Below are 17,742 nucleotides of genomic sequence, written 5' to 3' on the forward strand. Positions count from 1 at the left end.
TTTATTATCTCTCTTTTTTGTGTAATATTTCAATTTGGGAACACATTCCTCTTTTAAATTATTTAGGATATTACAAAATTTGTTGTAAGATCCTACAGGATCTTCATTGGTTATCTTAAAATTAATGAAATGACTTTCTGAGAGAAAATAGTATTTTTCCCAATTAGCCTTATTATACATATATTTATTTACATTTTTATTAAAGTCATAAGTATTTGGAGATGCAATTATATTAGTAAATGTAGGGTAATGATAGCTACCTAATGGATCCTCACCCACATACCAGTCGCATATGGGTGCTAACTCTGGACTAACTAAAGTAACATCAATGGCAGATATGTTGTCATTTGGCCTACGTACAGTAGTGGCACTACCAGTATTAAGAATACACAAATTTAGATCATCTATTAAATCATATAGATTTTTACCTCTAGTTTTAGTTAAAGTGCATCCAAATGCTACATGATGCGCATTGAAATCACCTGATATTATGTATGGTTTAGGGAGACTGGTTATAATATTTTTTAATTTAGAAATATTAATTTTATTTTTAGGTGGACAATATACACATAGAATAGTTAGAGGACCGACTTTTGTATCAACAGAAATGGCAATCGTTTGAACATCTTGGAAATTTGGAGTTGAAAGTTGGACATATTTTATAGAACTTTTAATTAAAAAGGCTACACCGCCATGTTCATTTTCAGCATTTTTAAAAATAAAATCATATCCAGGCATGTAAAAGTGTGAATGGGAACTTTTTAACCATGTTTCATTTAATAAACATATATCTATTTCATTATCAAATAAAAGTGTTTGTAACAAAGGTTTTTTATTATTAATACTTTGTATATTATGTTGTACTAGTTTTAAACTATCCATTATTCAGATAAGTTTTTAATAAAAATTTCCTTAATATGAGATGTGGTCTTAATTGATTCCGAATTTCCTAATGCTACTAATGTTTTTATTATCGAGTTCATGACTTTTGTATTATTTACAATATCTGAGATATTAAAGTTATCTGTTTTTGTTGGTACATGAGGTAATTCTATATTTTTATTACTGTCAACTTTTCCTGTGTATTTCTGTATGCTACTCTTAGGAAGAGCTGGAAAGTTTACAAAATCTTTATTTATAGTAGCCATTGCATAAGATTGCCTATGTTTTAATATTCTAGCTGCTTTTATTGGACAATCTTTTGAAATAGCTAGATGATTTCCAGAGCAATTAGTACACTTTAACGTTTCAGAACTACAATCTTTATATGAATGATTTTCAGAGCATTTAGAACAAACTTGTTCACTACGACATATTTTAGCTGAGTGATTGAACTTTAAGCATTTAAAACATTGTAATAACGGAGGGATATAAGTATGTACTTTATATCTCCATCCGTCTAATAAAATATATTCAGGTAGAGAAGTACCTGAAAATGTTATTGATATGGTTGATAATGGGATTAAATTACCTTTTTCGCGTTTCATGAATCTACGTATTCCAACAACGTCTCTATCACAGCAAATTTTTTCAAATAATTCCTTGTTTCCTATTTCTTTCGGAATATATCTAATAAGCCCTACCCTTTCCACAGAGGATGCAGGTATGTATGCTCTTAAATTATGCTCTAATAAGCATCGGGATTTCAAAAAATCGTTCGCTAAAGCTGCCTGTTTGAAAGATATTTTAATTTTATTTGAATTAATCCTTGCTCTCTCATGAACCCCCTTGATATTTTTGAAATATTTGGAGAGGTTTAAAGGATTCATATTGCCAAGTTTAATTTCTCTATCTAAATGTTCTAAATAAACCACAAAGTCGCCATTTGAGCTGTTGTCTGGATATTGTCTTGTATATCCATTTTTAGTGTATGTCTTATACTTATCTATTGTTGGAGTTGTAATTCTTCTTTTTTTTCCTGATATTGACTTCACTGATCGCTCCTCCTCATCTCCATCGCTTTCTCCTTGCATTTTTATTTATTTTTTAATATTAAATACTATTAAAATTAATTTTAATTATAGGACGATTTTAAAAAAGGCGCGTTTCTCTTCCCGCCAAAAAAGAGAATCCTGTTGCAACTTGCAAGTCCAGTGTTGCCGTTAGGACAATCTAGTTTGTGGCTACATCAAAGAAAAAAGTTGCCAGTTTTGTAAATAAATCACTTACGAAATTCCGCTAGAAGTGGCTAATGTGTGCGTTTTCCAATTACAGAGCATAATGTGACTTAGTGGAGCACAATGCTAAATTGTGCTGATGCTTAATTGGAACTTGAATTAGTTTTGAAATACACCTAAAAAAACTACGACGATTACTTTATTATTACTTTACTTTGAATTACTAACTATAATATACTAGCTGTGCCCCGCGGTTTCACACGCCTTAATTGAAAAAAATGCGTATTGCGTATGCGTAAACATTAACAATATTGCGCTCCATTTGACATTTTGACATAAGTAGTATTGACGTTATGCAAAACAAACTAAGCACTACAGCAATAGCAATACGGTCTATTTTCATTCGATCGAACCTAAATTACGGTAAAGATAAACATTCATTCGGGAATCCTCCTGCCATAATGCGGACATTATTGGTGCTGCCTAAAATTAACTATGTATTTTAGTTTGGTAGTATTGGTACCGTATGGTGGTATGTATTAGCCGGTAGACTTTTTATAGTAATAAAAATATGTATGTAGTAAAAATCTAAAAAGCAGTCAGAAGTAGCTAGATTTATTTTGGTGGCTAAAATGGATTGTTTTTTGGCTAAAACCGTTGAAAATCCGCTAGATCTAGCCACAAAATGGCTAAAACGGCAACACTGTGCAAGTCTCTAACTAGTGACAAGTTGACAACTACTATAAGCCATTACTAAGCTTTTTAGTTTTTACCCAAGAAGCTGATATAAAATTTTTACCTCAATAAAAGCCCATTGCCCACGATAAAAATAATAAATGATTTTCTAAAAACACATAATTAACTTAAAAATTCTAGTCTCTATAATTATATACTTTATTGCACTCAAAAGAGTGCAGTGAGTTAAGTATACAATAAAAGTATACATATAAAATAAAATAATAGTAAGATTTATGGCATATGTGGACTTATTTCTGAAAGAGAGTTCTTCCAGTCAACCTATGGTCATGAGTAAGTGTTTCATATAGCGAGGCAAACAGTGCAAGAAGAAGAAGTATTAAGAAGAAAAACACCAAAAAAATTAAAATAAAGATAATAACATTTATATATATTTAAAAATGTAACATACTGCATAGATACATAACAAACACATATAAAGATACGTACCAAAATACAAATACATTTATACATATAAATAAACATATACATGCTCACTATAATATATAAGTAAATACATACAAATTATATACAGATGATTACACATTAGCTAGTGAAAGCAAGTATTTCTTTAATTTATACCTACTTAAGGGAAACAAGGGAAGGACTAGTTTGAAATGACTCTTGGGAGTTTGTTTCATATGCCATGCATGGCGAGTATCGAATATGAATTTAACTTAAATTTTGTATTACATTTTGGTATATCTAGCATAACTGTAATGCCAGGGCGCCTAGAACGAGTAAAAGAGGACAGTAGTAGGTAAAATCGGGATCGATCTATCGTAATAGAGTATTTGGATCATGAAGAATATTAAAGAGAGTGGAGAGGGTGTGCATATCACGCCGGAGCCGAATAGGGAGCCATTTTAACTGAGCACGAAAGTGAGTGATGTGATCAAAATTTCGCAGGTCAAAAATGAATCTTATGGCAAGATTTTAGAGTCGAACTTTCGAAGTACTAACAGCAGAAGAAGGGTTTGCACAAGCATAATTTTGGTTTGGAAAGGAAGAAAATATTGAAGACGTGGAGAAGTATTGAGAGAGTGAAATGTGTAGTGTATTCTTATGCTGACTTCATTGACATAAGCTGCCCAAGACAAATTCTTGTCAATAATGAGCCCCAATTTCCTAACTTTATCACAATAAGGAATTGGGACCCCAGAAAACGAGATTTTAGGAACCAATTTTCTTTCAAGTCTACTTTTCAATGGACTACTTCCAATAATGATAGCTTGTGATTTAGCAGGAATGACTACCAGCGCAAAAAACCTAGCCCAGGCGTGAAGTGCAGCAAAGTCGTTATTTAAATTTTCGACAGGCTCATGCAACTCAGTCAACCCGAAGTGTCCCTATTCGTAAGTTATCTGCATACAAATGGAAGGGAGAAGTGATAACACGAGAAACATAATTAATGAACACAGAAAGTAGCAATGGAGATAAGGATTATGGCAGTAAGTTTGAGTTTATCCATTGTACACCACACATCCTTCGCCACATTCAGCAGTGCTCCAACAGTGCTGTGGCAGGAACGAAAACCGCATTGATAAGGATATATAAAGTTATAAGAGAAGAAATACGTATAAATTTGACTATGAACAACGGATTCTAAGACTTTGGTTAGGGAAGAACTGATATAGGTTGAAATTGAGGATGGATAGTAGAATTAGAGGTTTTAGGTAAGGGTATTATGACAAGAGCTTTCTTCCATAGTAATGGAAAGACATTGCAGAAAAATTTATTGTGTGAGTAATTACAGGTGCAATGTCCTCCAACACCGGAAGAATCATGTCGAGGCTACCGTTACGTTAAAGTAATTACTTTAATCGATATATAACGGACATGCTTCTTAATAGCTTCTTGCGATACCGATTCAAATGAAAAGCTAGGCTGGTCAGACGAGAGTAGATAAAAAAGCAAGCGTTGCAGGTCTACTATTAGATTCCACAGTTACAGGTGGAGGAATAAAGCATATATTTAGAGAATTTAGATTCACGTTTGGGTGGTTGCGAGGAACGAGGTGTTCAGTTCCTCGTTTGCCATCGCAAAGGGAGGATACTCCGACCAGAAGGGACCTGTGTCTGGTGGCTACTGGCCCGATGGTTGTTGTCGGGTTCTTGTATATGTACTCAATCACTCTGATAACTTTGATAGCACGATGTAGGATACGTCAGGTTTCTCTAGTTTTTTATATGTCAACATGGTGTTGAATTCCTCATCAACCATTGCAAAGGGAGGATCCTCCGACCAGATTTTGTGTCTGGTGGACTAACTCCCCGATGGTTGTTGTTGGGGTCTTATATATGTACTCAATCACTCTGATAACTTTGATAGCGCGATGTAGGATACGTCAGTTTTCTCTAGTCTTTTATATGTCGCGAGATAGATGTCGCTATACACGGAACTTTGACAGGGTACTGTGGATTTGCTCAACCCCTAACGACCTTAGGAATCTCCAAACTTGGGATTGGCAGAGACTCTGAATTGACGAGTGGATGTAACGGCGCTTAGCATCCCTACAATTCTATTGCAGATGTTACATAGCTTTTTATATAATTATGTTTGTTTTCTTGGGTTGCATTTTGTTTTTTATAATTTATCGATATTAATTAATACTTCCGTTAATATTGATTTTATTGCAACATCAATTTTCGGAATGAAATGATTTATTTAAAACTAGCTGTGCCCGCGACTTCGATCGCGTGGAATTTAACAAAAAAGTTATTGTTAAGTTTGCAGAATTGTTATAAAATAAATACATCTCTAAAATAAAAGTAGCCTAAGTTACTCTTTATTACATCAGCTCTACCAATGAAAGTCCCGTTAAAATCGGTGCAGCCGTTTTAGAGATTTGCCGGAACAAACAGAAGCCTGCCAAACGCCACGCCACCCAACCGAATCCTCCTATCAGCCTTCTTCTCGAAGTTGTTGCGGCCTAGTTAGATGGTATTGCCTAGGACCTAGGTAAACATACTACTCCTGAACCACTTTTCGGTATGACTTATTTGTTAAACATAACTTTCGTTTTGTCAAAGTTCATACCGAGACGGGCTCGTCGGGAGGACGAATCGTCAAAATTAGCATTTTTTATTGCTTTAGAGTCAAGTTTAAGAATTAGCAACACTTACTTTTGTCGATTGTTTTGTAGCGAGTAGTTTTTATCGCAGTGGAATTATCTTTAATAAAATCCTTTTTTTAGATAAGCATAGTTTTCTTTATTTTAACTTGCATTTTTAATTGTTACGACCTGCTACAATTTTTTTATTTCTCTCCGACATCTATCAAAAAAATATTCTTCTAAATTTTATCGCAAGACAGCGTTCTCTATGATACCCTCCTCACGAAGATCTTGGGGTGTAACGTCGGGTCTGAATGACGTCTATCATCTTCAGCAGTTTCATTAACCTTGCCTGGGTTAAAGCCTTTGTTAAAAGATCTGCTTCCAAATTATCTGTGTCCTTGTAACGGATCGTTATCAGTTTCTTTTGGACACAGTCTCTTATAAAATGTTCCCTTGTTGCTTATATGCTTTGACCTTTATCCAGTTATTAAATTGTTGGCTAACTTCTGTGCAGCTAAATTATCATTATAGATTGGTACAGCTTGTTTAGCCACTTCGATATCTTCTAAAGGCTGTTTTAAGTGTAGCACTTCCTTTGCGGCTTCCGTCATTGCCATATATTCAGCCTCAGCAGTTGACAGTGCTACAACTTGTTGCTTTTTAACCGACTTCCAAAAAAGGAGGAGGTTCTCAATTCGACTGTATTTTTTTTTAATGTATGTTACATCAGAACTTTAGACCGGGAGGACCGATTTCGACAAATTTTGTTTTAATCGAAAGGTGGTGTGTGCCGATTGGTCCCATTTAAATTTATTTGAGATCTAACAACTACTTTTCGAGTTATATCTAATAATGCGTTTTTACTTGACGCTTTTTTCGTCAACCTACGTTGTATTATACCGCATAACTTTTTACTGGGTGTACCGATTTTAATAATTTTTAATTTAATAGAAAGCTGATGTTTATCATGTGGTCGCATTCAAATTCCATCGAGATCTGATAACAAATTTTTGAGTAACCTTTGATAACGCATATATATTACGTATATTGTATTACTTGGCGATGTAACTGAAGTCAGTTTTTTTTTTTTCGTTTGCGAGCAAATACAATTATTGTAGATAATGATGTGTTGTACAAAGTATTACTACATTATATATTTCTATTATCATTAGTTTTTGCAGCGCACGCAATGTAAGGAATTTTTTAGGTTATTTTTTTATCCCTTGGGTTACATTATTGGAGTTTTAGTAAGGATCCCTAATATTTTTGAAAATATAGTATAACCTATATCGCTCAAGGATAGTGTAGCTTCTCAACGATGAAATAATTTTTTGAATCGGTCCAGTAGTTTCGAAGCCTATTCATAGCTAACAAACAAACTATCAAATCTTTACTCTTTATAATCGTTTATTTTACATGAATATGTTTGATTTGTAGTATATAATAAATTAAGTCTATTTTTATAATAACATGTTACCTTTGTATCACTTTAAAAACCTTATTTCCCTAACCGAATACTTGAATTTATCGATAATGCATATCGACAGTTGTTACAACCACGGCTGTAAGCAACTTGTTAGTGTAGTTGCGGCGTGTCATTATACTGTAATGACACAGAATGTATCTATGTGTGTGTGAAAAATGTAAGTGTGATTTTAATTTAGTATGTGTGAGTTTCGTAGTGACAGACGATTATTTTTGTGTGGGAATTAGATAAAGTGTGCATGTGTGTAATTTCCCCCCGCAAAAAATGACAGACAATTTTGTATCGGTAACAAACGCAATGGCTACTCCCCTCCGTGTTGCTCTATGAGCATAACTTAATAGATCACCTCCATACTTGAATATGTAACCCGTATATGAACGACGGTCAATGGTACATGCTGCCCAATCAGCATCAGCCATTCCTACTAATGCGCTTCCTGTTTTTTTATATCTGATGCTAACATTCTTTGTGCCTTTTGAATAACGCAAAACCCTTTGTGCAGCTTGCCAATGCGTTTTTCCAAACAAGTATTATATTGGCTCAAATAACTTACTGTAAACATAATATCTGGTCGCGTAGCTATAGCCAGATACATCAAAGAACCAAACAGTACCTGGTATAGTATGTTCTCTATTTCTTCTTCTTTTTGTGCTTTTTCAAATTTTAAACCTATTTCCATCGGCGTTGAAACCGGCTTACATTCGCCCATGTTAAATTTTTCTATTAATTTTTCAATATAATTTATCTGTGATAACCTCATTTCTCCCCCTACATGGGTGAATTGTATGCCAAGACAATGGTGTAGCGAACCCATATCTCTTAATTAAAAAGCTTTTTGTAATTTCATTTTTACCTCTTTTAACAGTTTGTCTGAATTATGCCAGTATTAAATCATCCACATAAAAGGTTGCAAATAGCTTTTTACCTCCTTTTTCTAAAATATATAAGGAAGGATCTGCTGTAGAGTTCTTAAATTCGATATCCATCAATTTAGTAACTTCAAGAAACATTGTCGTCCTGCTTGTTTCAACCCATAAATAGCATTATTTAGTTGAAATATCCCATTATTTTTATATCTATTTATGTCTAATAGCATTTCTTTTGCTTTTCTTATTAATTCTTTATCTTTTCCGTTTGTCATTATAATTTTTAAGTATTTATACAATTTTTTTGGCATCTTCATGTAAATTTGTTCGTCTATATCGCCGTTTAAAAATGCTGTATACACATCTAGTTAGGATAATTTCATGTATCGTCTTTCGTCTATGTATTTCTCCTAGTGCATTATACTTATATTTCAATATCATTTTATTATCTATCAAATATTTGCTTTCGTTTTTATCTACAATTGTCCAAGTATTTTTTTTAAGATGAGATTCAATCTCGTTTATTATTGCATCTTCCCATTCACCACTGTTCTCATCTATTTCACAAAAGAATGATTGCTCAGCATCCATCTTATAATCTTGATGCGTTGCTGGTGGTTTTCTGTCTTTTTGTACTGTTAGTCATTGCTTCGACTTCATTATCTGTACACATATCATTATCTATTTCGTTTATTTCTATAGTTGCATTTAGTAATAATTCATCATTGTTCAATTCATGTTTTGACTCATTTCCTTCCTTTTCTATTAACTCATCATCGTTTTCTTTATTTTGTTTTTCTGGATAAAATATAACTTCTATTTCCTTTTTATCAATTTCTTTTTGTTTTTGTTCTTCCTTCGTCTCGTTCTCATATAACATTTTATTTAGCACTTCAACGTCTGATTATCACCTTGTATGTTTTCGGGTTATATATCCGGTACGCCTTATAGTTTTCGAAATATCCGATAAAAATTCCAGTTGTTGCTCTGGCTGCAAATTTTCCATTTTTATTTCCTTTATTTAGTACAAATGCTTTAGCCCCAAATTTGTAAAAATGTCTCACAGATGTACTTAGAGCAATTTAAATTTTGGTATATGTTACGCACAAAGATCGAAAACGCTCATTGAGCGGAAAAATAGCTCACAACGCGATGTGGTCACAGTAAAACATCCACATAGCGAAATTCGTGTTATGGCTCTAATGAAAACGCGCACGACGCGTTGTGGCAATCAAAGAAAGACCAAATAGCAAAATTCGTGTCGTGACTTACATGCTATTCGATCTCAACGCGTTGTGGCAATGAAGAAAAGCCATGACGCGTATGGAATACTATTTGATTGCCTAGGCTGGAAACGTTTTGGTAGATGTCCTTAAGAAATATTTTTCATTTTATAAAATCACGGCATAACGTGTTTCTCATTATCAAATATATTAAGTATATAATTATATAAATTAAAATGAAACGATATTTATTATTTATTGAGATTACTTTATATTTAAAAAAATCAATGTATTAAGTAATAAATCACTGAACACAAAATATTCATATCATTTGTAAATTACTCATAATTCACATAAAATGATAAGGGTTTTAATTTTTTCATGACAATTAAAATTCTTCCAAGAAATAAAAATATTTAACACAAATGTTTATTGATCACCAATAAACAACAACACCAACACCATATTAGAAATAACTACAATTGTGAAAAATAAGTATTTGATTGCTATTTATTTTTACATGAACTATTACTGTGGCATTTTGAGTTGCATTTTATATTCTTGGAGCGACACTTGCACTTTTTATCAATACAGTATCTTTTGCAGTGACACATTATAAACCCTTGCTTACTTCCAGACGATAAGATAGATGCCGAGCGAAGTGTTAACGATGAAGTTGAGGGCACATCACAAATGTTAATAAAGTTGGTTTCAGAAAGTGTAAATTCACGTGCATAAAGTCTATCGAGTGTACCTTCCTTGTTTCCTAACTAGTAGAGACCTGATGGATTAATGCTCATAACAACACATATAACATTCCTGGGTGCTGCACGTCCTCTATCAACTTCAGGAACTCTAACTAAAACGTTAGTACCAATTTCAACACAGGGAAATTTCAAATTAGACAATGAAACCAGTTTGCCTGTTCCTGTAGACCTAATTTAGCACATTCTCTTTCAACGTTTATGCTATTCTTTCTGAAACAGAGCTTACAAGTTACATTTGCTCTCTTTACTTTTTCTGTAGTCATAATAAAACTGCGATCAGTGCTTGTTTCCACAAACTCACGTAATTTATCGTAAAACAATTCTTTTTTATTCGTCATAATTAGCGCTGACATTAAAATTCACTCTCATAAACAGGAAGAAATGAATAAAACTGAGGTTTCAATGCGTCTTTGCACCCGAGTCGACACCGAAAAGTTACAACCTGTCCGTCGTGATATGGTTAACACAATGAATGCTCAGAACGCGTCATGGCTTTTCTTCATTGCCACAACGCGTTGAGATCGAATAGCATGCAAGCCACGACACGAATTTCGCTATTTGGTCTTTCTTTGATTGCCACAACCCGTCGTTCGCGTTTTCATTAGAGCCATAACACGAATTTCGCTATGTGGATGTTTTACTGTGACCACATCGCGTTGTGAGCTATTTTTCTGCTCAATGAACGTTTTCGATCTTTGAGCGTAACATATACTTTAAAAGATATAGGAGTTTGAAATTATTGATAAATGAATATTTTTCAACGACTTTTTTATATTTTTAATTAAATAATTTAAGGTGAGCAATTTAAAAGGACAACGTAGTTGAATTGAGCTATTGAAAATCTATCGATTAGTATTTTTTTATTACAAATATCATGATTTTGCAGGTTGGGGTGGGGTAGGCCGGAAAGTCTCCTTTTGATACCTTTGACTTTTAAGTAATTATCAAATTTATTGTTTATATACTCTGTCCCATTCTCACTGTAAATATACTATTTTATTTTTCGTAAATCGTTCAGCCTTGTTTTTAAATTCTATAAATTTTGATAGGGCTTCATCTTTAGTTTTCATTGTGTATACTCTTGTATATCTCGAATGCCCATACATCAGTATGTACAATTTCCAATTTCTCATTTGTCCGTTGCTCATTTTTACGTGTATTAAACGGCAGTTTTGTTGCCTTACCCTTAGCACAGACTACACAATCTCTTATTGTGTCAGTTTTATTAAATTCTAAGCCTTCCATACTTTTCTTATCAAGAGCTATTCTCATCTGCCTCGAATGATCGTCTGTGAATGTGATGAAGTATTTTGAACCTCCCTTAGATGGATGTCTCATGGGGCCAGATACATCAGTATGTACAATTTTCAATTTCTCATTTGTCCGTTGCTCATTTTTACGTGTATTAAACGGCAGTTTTGTTGTCTTACCCATAGCACAGACCACACAATCTCTTATTGTGTCAGTTTTATTAAATTCTAAGCCTTCCATACTTTTCTTATCGAGAGCTATTCTCATTTGCCCTTCATTAAGGTGTGCTAGTTTTCTATGCCATAGTTGCATTTTATTTGTTGCACAATAGTTGGATTTCTCTTCTAAATTTTCTTTAACGTAGTATAAACCATCTTCATTTCTTTCTGCTTTTAACAGTATTTGACCATTTCGCATTACGGTTGCAGGCTGCTGCTTAAATAAAACTATTGCATCTTTATCTGTCATTTTTCCTACTGACATTAGATTTTGTAGTCAGTGACGGTACACATATGTGTGGCTACGGCACTAAAGAATTTAGCCACCCCCTCTCTTCCCGTGGGTGTCGTAAGAGGCGACTAAGGGATAACAAGGTTCCACAACCACCTTGGAACTTAAGAAGCCGACCGATGGCGGGATAACCATCCAACTGCTGGCTTTAAAATACACAGGCCGAAGACGGGCAGCAGCGTCTTCGGTACGACAAAGCCAGTACTGCGGTCACCAACCCGCCTGCCCAGCGTGGTGACTATGGGCAAAACACATGAGTTCACGTTATTTTTGGCGTAAACTTGTGGAGGCCTATGTCCAGCAGTGGACTGTATAGGCTGTAATGATGATGGTAATGATGACGGTACATACAACGCTTCGATCAGTTGTAGACCAGGGAATTTCCTTTATGTTTAGTTTCACTGAACCTCGACATCCAATTTGTGCTGTACAGTTCTCTGAAGCTAACCTTAGAGTTTTATAGTCATCTTTTTCTACATTATACAATCTTTCCAATTCATGAGTCAAGTTTGACGTGCGTCCACTATCAAGACACCATTTTCTGACTTTTTCTTTATTATGATTAGCATTTAGACATGTTTCTAAGCAATAATTCGCTTTGTTTTTAGTTTTGCTCATTTTCGACCAGCATTCATTTGCTTTATACCCCTTTTTATGACATTTGTAGCATTCAATAATATATTTCTTATTATTTCTTTGTTGCTCGCTGTACAGTACTTCTTGTTCTGAGTTCTCATTAGTTGTATTAACCATACTTTTTCGCTCCAACTATGCTGTCATCGTCTTTAATTTTTCTTAAAATTAACTCTTTTAACAGAGTTGCTCTTCTAGCGGGACCTTTACTATAATGAATATTTTCAAGCGTATACCAGACTTCTTTACTGGTTTGACAATTTTTTTACTTGTTTTAGTTCGCTTGGAGATATTATAAAAAATAACTCAGCTAATGCTAACCCATCTTTTTCTATATATTTACTTAGTTCGTCGCATTCGCTTGTTGGCTTCTCAATTTTATTAGTAACATAGTTCCAAAGACCAAGTTTCAACAACAAAGCTTTTGCATGAATTCCCCATGTATCGTAATTTTCTCTTTTTAGTGGCTCTATATGCACATGATATGCACATGATTATTCGTATCCAAGCGCTGCCCATAACCTTTTATAGAGAGTAATTTTTATCGCAGTGGAATTATCTTTAATAAAATCCTTTTTTTTAGATAAGCATAGTTTCATTTATTTCAACTTGCATTTTCAATTGTTACAACCTGACACAATTTTTTATTTCTCTCCAACATCTATCAAAAAAATATTCTTCTTATCGCAAGCTACATTTATAGGATGAAGTAGACCATACTTGATCCTAGATGGCAATGCGCAAGACAGTGTTCTCTATGACAGTTGTCACTTGTCAATAAAAATTGTCATTTTCTTTTTGAAAATTTAAATAGAGCAAATAAATATATGGTAATATGTATCGTATAAAATAAATCGTGTAATTCATTATTTCCTAATCCTAAAACAGTACGGTTCACGGTTTTTTATTGTAATCGGTATAGATATTTTCAGTTCGTCTCATTTACTGTAAAACAATAAATCTTTTTTATTTAAAATGAGTCGAGAAAAAAGAGAATCTGAGTATCCAACACAATTAGAATCTCAATTTATAATTAGGCTGCCTCAAGAGCCTGCAAAAGTGTTAAGTGAATTAATAAAGTCTGGTGAAAATTTTAAAAACAGACTAAGAATTCAAATAAATGATGATTCGAGACACGGTGAATTAAGACTTGATCACTGGTTATTACATGCGAAAATCGTAGATTTACCAACAATTGTGGAGTCATGGAAAACCATTGATAGAAAAAGTTTATATAAATCAGCAGATATTTGTCAGATGATGATTTGTAAAGAAGAACTAGACGAAACGACAGAAGAAGAAACGCCTATAAAAAATAAAAAGAGGGATCCATTAAAAGTTGATAAAAAATATCTGTGGCCCCATGGAATCACTCCGCCTACGAAAAATGTGAGAAGACGACGTTTTCGCAAAACACTAAGAAAAAAATGTGCCGAGTCACCTGAAATTGAGAAAGAGGTAAAAAGACTATTGAGGGCGGATAATGATGCTCTCAGTTTTACATGGGAAGTAATTAAAGAGGAAGATGAGCAAGTAAATAAACATCAACCAACCGACTTAATAACCCTTAAAGAAAAGAATTTTAAGATAGACTCGCAGAAAGGTGCTAATGATTCAAAGGAAACATCAAAAGTGGAGGATATATTTGGAGATGCTCTGAGTGATAGTGATATTGATGATGATAATGTGAATGTTGGCCTAAAGGATAGACAACCTCCCTGTGAGAGCTCTTTGACTGAAGCAAATTCTCCTCATGGTTTAGTACCAATAAAAGGAGGAGATTTGTCCCAAGAGCTTAAGGCTGATATATTTTTACCTCATAAGAAAAAGGCAACTACACACCAAGGTAACTGCATAAACATACCTAGTTCTTCCTACACATCAGATGATAACAAACAGCAACAATCAACATCAAGTAGTAATGATAATTTAACATTACTACAAGAACTTACTACAGACTTAGAAGAATTAAAACAAAGGAGACAAAGAACACAACTTGAAATATCCAAATTAGAAAACTTGACATTAAGACAAAGATTTCAAGATATCTTAAAAACGATAAACAGGGAAATTATAATGAAGGAAATGGAGTATCATAAATTGAAGACACAAACAAAATAACTATTTTGTTATAAGTGCTTTCTGTTATATGAATAATACATTAATTACCTAAATATATATTAACTAAATGTATAATGTTAAATAAGATAAACATTTTTAATTAAATCTAGGTTAGTTTGCACAATGTCACTATATGATGATCTCATGACAAGTTTACTATTGTATATTTAACCGTAATATTAGAATTACTGAATATTTAAGTTTTTCCTAGGATATTGCTATAATTTTTCTTAATATTATTACAATTTTTTAACTTTAAAGTTGAAAAATTGTTTACTTATTAAAAATATATTTGTTAAAAATATGTGGTGTAACATAAATTATAAAAAAAGCCTAATTATTCTTACTGTATACAATAATTGAATTTGATGAGACCCTAAGAACACACCAAAAGTGCTGTGGTTGTACAGTGGTTGAGAAAATAAAAAAAGAGGGATCCATTAAAAGTTGATAAAAAATAAGAAAGATCAATATAATAAGATCCAAACACTTGTTTAACACGTTGAATGCCATGGCGTGGCAGGGGCACTAGTTCGGGCCTCACTTATTTAGTCCATGAAGCTAGCTTAAAAGTGCTTATTTACAAAATTTTAATGGTAAGTTTTTATTGTACTACCATGCCCATGCTGTTGGTTATGGCAGTAAAGAATATAGTCAGCCCTGTCTTCTCGTGGGTGCCGTAAGAGGCGACTAAGGAATAACAGTTCCACTACCACCTTGGAACTTAAAACGCCGACTGATGGTGGGATAATCATCCAACTACTGGCTTTAAAATACACAGGCCGAAGACAGGCTGCAGCATCTTCGGTGCGACAAAGCAACCCTGCGGTCACCAACCCGCCTGCATGGTGACTATGGGCAACATACATCAGTTCACGCCATTTTTGGCGCGAACTTATGGAAGCATATGTAATGATGATGATGACCCATTCTTAAAGAACTTATTTTTTCTTTCACTATCTGACATTTTTTTGCTAAGTCATATTTGTATTTGTATGTGGTATCCGCCGCCGCAACTGGTTGTTTACCTCATGGCCTAACAGAAGCCCTATAAAATCAATGTGGCATTTAATGTGTTAAATAATAGTTATTATTTATATACTTAAATGGCTGTTAAATGTCTCCAAATATTGTATTACTAATTCGCTTTCAGCCTGTAACACCCCACTGTTGGGCATAGGTTTCTTTCTTCATGTAGGAGAAGGATTGGATTTTAATCCACCAATCTGCTCTACTGAGGATTGGTGGGTATTACTACTTAATATTCCTAAAATTATTCGTATTTCGTTTTACTGTGATTTTTCAATAAATCAATTATTTATTTATGAGTTCTTTTTTTTAGTAAACCTAAATCAAACTTTTCCATATCAAAAATGTTTCTTTATTGCGACGCTAAAAATTTTAGAAATAAAAGTACATTTCGACTTAAAGAGACGATTTCTATTAACTTCTGTACTCCACATTAGGGCATTGAAACCTGACAGTTTTTCTCAGAATACAGTCTGTATTCTGAGCAGTTTTTACAAAACAAACTACTAGATCGTTCAATAAGTCCCGAGACTAACCTGGAAATGGCGCATATATTAAAAACTCTTTTGATTTTTAAAAAGTACTGGCTATCAATACAAGAATATGTGTCAAATTTTTAAAAATGGAACAATAAAATTATTGATTTTGAAACATTTAAGTGACGCTACGGTTGTAATTTCGATACAATGGAAAAAAACGAGTTTAGCGTGTTGATAAAACATTATTTTTAATGGGTAAAAATACCGTTGAAGCACAGCAATGGCTTATAAAATGTTATGCAGGATCAGCTCCCTCTAAAGCAACCATTTGTCGGTGATATGCCGACTTCAAACGCGGTCGCATGGACACCAATGATAGGGAATGCTCAGGTCGTCCAAATGAAGCAGTGACTCAACAAAATATTAACCAAGTCCTCAAAATCGTATTGGAAGATCGGAAGGTAAAAGTGCGAGAGATAGCCGAGATAGTGAAGATTTCAGCTGGTAGTGTTTTCACTATTTTACATAAAAATTTGGCCATGAAAAAGCTTTTTTCTAAGTGGGTGCCGCGTTTGCTTACAACTAATCAAAAGGAACAACGTATCAATGATTCAGAGCGATGTTTGGCGCTGATGAATCATAATAAAAAGGATTTTTTACGTCGGTATGTGTCGGTATGGTCGGTTTTCGTGCTCAGCCCAACGAATAATTAAATATAATAAAGTTCTAAACCGATTTGAGTAAAAACAAGAGTACGGTAAGCAGCTTATTAGCTGAATGTCTGTATTATTTTAACCGTATTCATTCGATATATACCGATAACAGCAGCGTTTGTTCACTTTGTGTATCGGTTCGTATTAGTATTTTTATGCTGTTTTTGTTACTTATTGTTGATCAACGACCACTAAAATAATTTCGCTTCGCTACTGTCTTATTACAGCCCACCGCTTCACATAGGCTTTCCTAAGTGCGTTCCAAATCTTCCAGTTGTCTGCAATTATCATTAGTTCCTCATCAACTATCTCAATAAGATAATAAGGCGATGTGTCTGCTCTAACGGTTACCGGTAGTGCGTCACGTGTCACCGGCACTCGGACACTTCAACTTGCGGATTCTACGGGCTATGTTGGTTACTTCTGCTCTCTTGCGGGTAATCTCACTTCTGATCCTATCTTTAAGAGAGACTCCAAGCATAGCCCGTTCTATAGTACGTTGAGTGACTTTGAACTTGTGGACTAGTCATCAACATCCACGTCTTAAAACCGTCACCACAGATCAGAGATGATGGATCCTAATGAGTGACTATGACAACAAGAGGGCCGAAGCTAGGTTGGCTTCGGCCCTCTTTTACGGACAGCAGTAGTAACGTTTGGGCAGTGTATACTAGAAATTACCAGGAAACGAGAGGCTGCCAATCAACCATACACCTGACTACGAACAATGGACGCACTCTTCGTCTGGATTACT

At 34.0% G+C, this 17,742-nt stretch overlaps 2 protein-coding genes across 2 annotated transcripts; one reads left to right on the top strand and one right to left on the bottom strand.

The window, feature by feature from the left end:
• Positions 1 to 815: 815 nt before the first annotated feature.
• Positions 816 to 2,068, bottom strand: LOC123655654. The gene has a single exon (XM_045591414.1). The coding sequence runs from the start codon at positions 1,971 to 1,973 to the stop codon at positions 882 to 884; it is 1,092 nt and encodes a 363-aa protein (XP_045447370.1). The 5' UTR covers positions 1,974 to 2,068; the 3' UTR covers positions 816 to 881.
• An 11,206-nt stretch (positions 2,069 to 13,274) lies between these two features.
• On the top strand, positions 13,275 to 14,982 carry LOC123655692 (transcription initiation factor TFIID subunit 7-like). The gene has a single exon (XM_045591448.1). The coding sequence runs from the start codon at positions 13,622 to 13,624 to the stop codon at positions 14,765 to 14,767; it is 1,146 nt and encodes a 381-aa protein (XP_045447404.1). The 5' UTR covers positions 13,275 to 13,621; the 3' UTR covers positions 14,768 to 14,982.
• Positions 14,983 to 17,742: the final 2,760 nt, after the last annotated feature.

The sequence above is a fragment of the Melitaea cinxia genome, chromosome 8, assembly GCF_905220565.1.
Source record: "Melitaea cinxia chromosome 8, ilMelCinx1.1, whole genome shotgun sequence".
Lineage (NCBI taxonomy): Eukaryota > Metazoa > Arthropoda > Insecta > Lepidoptera > Nymphalidae > Melitaea > Melitaea cinxia.

What these genes read in the sequence shown, in the direction of transcription:
- LOC123655692 (XM_045591448.1), top strand. Translation starts at nt 13,622, where the DNA reads ATGAGTCGAGAAAAAAGAGAATCTGAGTATCCAACACAATTAGAATCT.
- LOC123655654 (XM_045591414.1), bottom strand. Translation starts at nt 1,973, where the DNA reads ATGCAAGGAGAAAGCGATGGAGATGAGGAGGAGCGATCAGTGAAGTCA.